We start from the raw sequence: 6,000 nt of genomic DNA on the forward strand, positions 1-6,000 counted from the left end.
AACACATGACAGGCCTGTTTCTAACCATGGCCATGTTTCTAACCATACTTTTCCTGCATCAAATTCCAGCCATGACCAGGTACCCCTCTCACTACCACAGAAACGAAGGGGCCTTTAGCCTCCAGCAGGGCCTTCTGCCACACAGCAGGGGTGCCTTCAGAACATACCGCAAAAGTAAACCACACGACACAGAAGACAGGGCACAACACAAAGCTGGGGCGGGAGTGGAAATAAAAAAGGTTGGTATGAAAAACCCAGTTCTGTAGAACCTAAAGCTAGAGCCAGTGGACCCCTGTAGGCCTGTACCAGGGGACTGGCCACAGTTTAGGCCTTATCACCACTCTCACAGATAGTCTCTGTGGTTTCACTCAGTGGAGCTTGGTGTCTCTTTGCGAATTTAGGTTTATATCTTTAAATGTCATGGGGTCCTTTTTTTGATAAACTCACCATCACTTTCAAATCTTTTCAAGTCATTGTCCTATAAGCCTTTATGCACATAAACTATTGTAAACAGCTGTGTCACAAAACCGGTTTTCCTCTTTTGCACGGAACGTTCCATTTCCACCCCACAGTGCCCTGCCTCCCCGCAGCTTACACTCATAGCTGTTTCTCATGGCTTCACGGGAGAACGTGCTCAATCTCCTCTACGGTCAGGCCTTGGGCCACTTCCTAGACTTTGCCACTACAAACGCCACTGCACGGAACCTCTTTTTTACCTGGATGGGGAAGGGCCCTTTCTCAGGGTGTGTGCCCAGGCCAAGGGTGGGAACAGGGAAGTCTCGTAGACAGGCCAGGAAGTCTAGCTGAATTAAGCTCGTTCATGTGAGCTGTTTCTTGGTTGGGGCCGCCACGGTCTTGCCAGGGTCACAGCAGTAACAAGGCGCTCAAACTGCCGCACGCAGCTGCCCCTCCTGGGCTTCAGCCCCTAGAGGACCGGGCTCTAGAGTTCACATTTGCGAACCTCGTGCTTGTTCTCAGATCCTGGTTTCAAGCCCTTTGGGTGAGCTCTTGGCCGCAGTGTGGGGTGCATGCACACAAGGAACACCCAGGGATGTTGTTCAGAATGCCCATACACAGCCCTGTCTCAAGAGACCGATTCCAGACGACTGTGGGGCTGAGGGAATCTGCCTTTCAATACATCACCCGCCACATATACACCCAATCAAGACGTGGTGGTCAAGGACAGGATCCTTCAGAACTGTGCCATCACAGGGCATGTTACTGTGCCCCGAGAGTCAGCCAACCTAGACACAGCCTTGCTCCCCCGGAGGTCTCAAGGACAGCTGTCTCAACAACAGCCTGAACCAGCAGTGGCTCAGATGTAATCAAACAGACAACAGAAAAGGCCAGACTGATTGTGCCTCTGTGTCTCCTTGTCACACAGAGACCCTGCTCATTTTTTGGCCAAGCAGCAATAAACAAAACTCTTACCACCTGGCAGCTTTGGAAGGGTGTTCTCCACGGCCAGATGCCAGAGGGGCAACAGCTGTAAACCCACCCAGTGTGCTATATGAGCACACTTCCAGAGGGCCCCTTTCTGACCCCTCTCCCATGGACGCCTGCGAGAGGGGCGTTCCCTCCTGGCGGCAGAAGGGCAGCACTGGAAGGAGCCTGCGAGACCGTCAGGTACAGCCCCTTCTTTGACACATGAGGAAGCACAGGCAGGCAGGCTGAGCAACCACCCCCAAGTCACAGCTAGTTAGCAGCAGAGGTGCAAATGGAACCAAGTCATCTGACTCACAGATGGTCAGTTCAGGTCAATAGCTTTGGAGCACAAAGTACATGCCAAGCACTGCGGGTGTGGAAACGAGCAAGGTGAACACCATGGCTCCATTCCTACCCCACGGAACCCACAGTGTAGCAGGGAAAGATATTCAACACAGAATAACACAGCCAATTCCATGTATGATGGGAGCTATGGAGAGACAGGAGCCATGACAGCACAGCATGGAGCCAGGGGAAGGTTCTGGAGGAAAAGAAATTCAGCTGAAACCCGAATGGTGAACAGGCAGGTGAAGGTGGCCTCTGTGTCCTGGGAGAACATTCCAGGCAGAGGGAACAGAGAGTACCAGGCGGGTGTGGGGTCTGAGGCATGGCTGGGGTACTGAAAAAAGCTGAGTGGAGGGCAAGTGGGAGATGGCAAAACAAGATAAAGGCTGGCAGCTTGGCAGGGGACCAAACCCTAGAGGACCTAACAAGACCAAGGAAAGCAGGTGACAAGCTCCTAGGTAAATTTAGTTTGAAGCAGAGGAGTAGGTGGCTCCATGTGGGGCATTTGGGAGCAGGAGCTGAAGAGGGAGGGACCAGGTGGAGGCTGCAGCGGCCGGGGCTCGGAGCACGCCAGTGGAGAGCTGAAGGCACAGATCCAGCAGGGAGACAGTCAGGCCTTGGTGAGGTTGGGGAGGAGAGAGGGAAGGTCCTGGGCCACTCCCAGGTTTCCTCTGCGCACCCACCCGTACCTCCCTTTGAAACGTCTTCCAGATTGACAGAGTCTTCTCCTCTTAGGCCTTCAACACCTTAGGCCTGGATTACCTTCTCCCTCTACCGACTTGCTTCTGCCGAATCTGACCTGTCACTAAACACTCCCTGCTAATTGTTTCCCCACAGCCTACGGGGTCAAAGACAACTGTTGCAGTCCTCTGACTGCAGTCAACCAGTCTCTTCAGATGCCCTCACCCTTGCGGGGCCGGCCCGGTCTCTCTGCCCTGCGGCTCTGGAAGGACGTCTAGCTCTCTCCCAGGTACTCCTCTCTTGACAGAGAGGGAAACAAGCTCCCTCAGTTTGGGCCCAGGCTATTCCACCTCCTTACATGCGGGCACAGCCCACGCCTGTGGGGCTCTTTGGGATTACCTTTCAGGACTCTGACAATTCAGCCTGGCAGTGAGATGCTAATGACAAAGAGAAAGCATGGTTCAAATGCCCAGACTAAGTTATTTCAACTACCGTCTTCCCTGCCTCACAAATACATGTTTTCCTAAAGCTTCTGCAGGATAAGTGGAAAAAGTTTGGAGAGCATCTTTTCAGATGAGCAGTGTCCATCTCACACTTTCTTTTGTGTTCTGCATTATTCTCTCTTACACGGCTCACGTAAAGCTCAGTGGGCGAGCGGTAAGTTCTAGCACCTTCGCCTGAACCCTGTCTTGGATCCTCACAGGTCAGGGTTGCTAGGAGAGGCCCAGAATGGGAGAGAGAACACCACGGAGAGCAGAGCCAGCTCGGGCATCCCACCTGTTTGACGGGTGGCCTGGAGAGCAGAGCACTGGACACTGAGCAGGGAAAAGAAGGGGTGAGCTCCTCCTCCCCCAAGCCCCTGAGAAAATGGGAAACTCAGAGCAGACAGGAACAGAGGCGGAGAGAGACCAGGAGGGGCTCCACAGGCGGTTCCTGAGCAACTAAAGGGGGGTCGGAACTCTAGGCCTCCCTGCGTAAAGTAGTCACACAGAAACACACACAGAGGGCTGGAAGGGAAATGCCCAGAGTATCTCTTGGTGATGAGATCTCAGAGGGTTTTTTTTCCTTTTGTTTTGGTTTTCTATTTTTTCTACAAAGAACCTACATTATATTTGTAATAACGTGGTCATATATGTGTATCCACAGTGTACACACAAACAGCAAGGGCGAGGGGCTTAGTGCTTGTCCCTGGAGATGGGGGGAGCTCCCTGCATCAAGGGGACGAGATTCCTGTGGAGGCCAACAGGGACCGAGGACCTGTTGCTGGGAGGGGCTAGGCTCAGAAAGCTGCCTTATCTATTTTTTGGTACTATTACAGCAATAACAGCCCTACGGAGACCTTTCTCACAGCAACTCTGCGTGCGGGCCAAAGCACGGATTATCTTCATTTCATGGGTGAATAAGCAGAGGCTAGAAGAGGTGACAAGACTGTTTAAGTTCATGTGGCTGTTTCCCAACTCACCTTCTGAGATCAAAGCAGAGAACTGAGCCCCAAGTACTGAGATTCCATACCATGCACTGCTTTCAGTCTGCGAGAGAACTTTACAAACCCCTTCCCACTGTGTGGTTTGTCGTTTCATGGCTTTGTCCCTGACATTATTCTTGCCACCGTGCACACCACGGCAGGTATCTCAAGATTCCACAAACAACTGTGTCCCCATGCCAGGAGCTCACACCTGCCCGCCTTATCATTGCAGGTGCAGAATGTCTACCCCCATGGCCAAAGGCTTATTTCGGCCTTAAAAACACACCAGGTTCTTCTTGTCCAATGAAAGGTCCTCCTACCCGTTGGCTCAAAACCCACCCAAACTGGTAGAAGAACAAGGATGGGATTTTATTTTTTGTGGTTCTTGTGGTTTTAAAAACCCACCTTACTTTTAAACAGACCGTGCAAAAAGAGTCCTACACATGAAGATAAGAAAAAACCTCAGCCCCAAAGAGAACCACATTAAAAACGTCTTTTGAACACAGTCACCCGGGGGAGGAGCGTGTGGGACAGGACGCCTCTGGTTTCCTGGTGCAGAGGTTGACTAGATGATTCCGAAGAAACAGTGTTGGACGTCTAAATCCACCACGGACAATTCGCCTTCCTCCTCCGCTTCAAGATCCTTGTTTAGATGCCTGAGCTTCCAGACGCTACTCCTGGTTTTCAAACAAACCCCGCTCCCGAGAGTTTTGCGGTTCTGGTAACTTTTGCTCGCTCCGCCGCCATCCGCACCCAGAGAAGGCCCCCGGGGCGAGCCCCGTTGGAGAGCAGGTCCCCGCTCCCCGGCGGCCCCGGCGCCGGCCAGGACGCACGCGGAGGCGCGAGGACGCGCCCGCCGGCTCTGGGCACCGTCCCCCCGGCTCGCTCTGCCTCACCCTCCCCAGGTCTCCCGGGCCACTCGGTCCCCGGGCCCCGCCCCCGCCGGGACCAGCCTCCGACCACGGCCGCCTCACTCACCGCGGGACCCGCCAGGACCAGGAGCGCCCGCAGCTCCTCTCGGAAGTCGGACAGCGGCAGGCGGCCCGGCGCGCGACGCTCGGGGGTGGCCCTCCGGCCGCGAGGCCCCGGCTCCTCGGGGGCCTCCATGTGCCTGGCGTCGTGCGGCCGGGGAGCGCGGGCACGGCCGCCGGGAGGGCGCAGGGCCGGCCCCCGCCAGTCCCCGCCCCGGGCCGCCCGCCGCGCGCCCGCAGCCTGGGGCCCCGCTGAGCGCGCCGCCGGCCGGTCTGCGATCTCGCGCGCCCCTCGCGCCTCCGCACCGTTGTGGACGCCCGCGGTTCTTGCAAAGGCCCACGATCTCCCGGACTTGGAAGGCAAAGTTTGGAAAAGCCCTAGAAACAAACGGAAAGCATTGCAGGGGCTGGGTCCTCCGAGCCTGGAACGCCAGGGCATGCCCGGGCTGTGCGCCTCCCCTGGGAGTCCCGCGGTCTGAAACGTGTGGCGTGGAAGAACCTAGCGTTCTCACCCCGTGACCCGGCTAGCGGCCAGCCAGGGGCGCAGCGCGGACACCTCCCTCCCGGCCTTATGGTACCCGCTCCACAGGTTGCACTCACCACGTGCTTTGAGACTGGGTTCGGATTTTGCAGCCTGCTTTCCTCCCACCACTAAGTTCAATTAAAGAACTTAGAATCTACCAGGAGAGGACAACAAGCCCGCACTTTCCAAGTAAGACAGCTCATGTTCCCTGGTCTTGGATATTTATCCATCGGCCTGGGATGGGGAACAAGAAGCTGTGAGCGTTAGCAAATGTGGATTCACGAGACACCTGATGAGTTCCACGTGGGAGACGTGGGCAACTTGCTGCCTCCTAGAGCCTGTTTCCTCATTTGTAAACTCGAAATAGTATCTAAATCGCTGGTTATTGTGAGGATTAAATGAGATTGTATAGATGGGCCATGTGTTCTCAGCCTAGTACACACTATTTGCCTAACAAATGTTTTTACCAAGACGAGGATGATTTCTGTGAGGATGATTTCTGTCGTAGTCAAAGTTCCTTCTGTTGTAAGTGACCCAGCTTAAGCAAAGAAAACAGAAAACGTCAATTTTGGGGCTCACATACCCAGGGA

At 54.8% G+C, this 6,000-nt stretch overlaps 1 protein-coding gene across 1 annotated transcript in view; it reads right to left on the reverse strand.

The window, feature by feature from the left end:
• Nucleotides 1-5,368, reverse strand: part of LOC103566724 (multidrug and toxin extrusion protein 1-like) — a 36,083-nt gene extending 30,715 nt beyond the window's left edge. The window contains exon 1 of the mRNA XM_070563564.1: nucleotides 4,895-5,368. Coding sequence (XP_070419665.1) covers nucleotides 4,895-5,326 — 432 coding nt within the window. The 5' untranslated portion in view covers nucleotides 5,327-5,368. The remainder of the gene's footprint in view (nucleotides 1-4,894) is intronic.
• Between the last annotated feature and the right edge of the window lie 632 nt (nucleotides 5,369-6,000).

The sequence above is a fragment of the Equus przewalskii genome, chromosome 10, assembly GCF_037783145.1.
Source record: "Equus przewalskii isolate Varuska chromosome 10, EquPr2, whole genome shotgun sequence".
In the NCBI taxonomy this organism is placed as follows: Eukaryota; Metazoa; Chordata; class Mammalia; order Perissodactyla; family Equidae; genus Equus; species Equus przewalskii.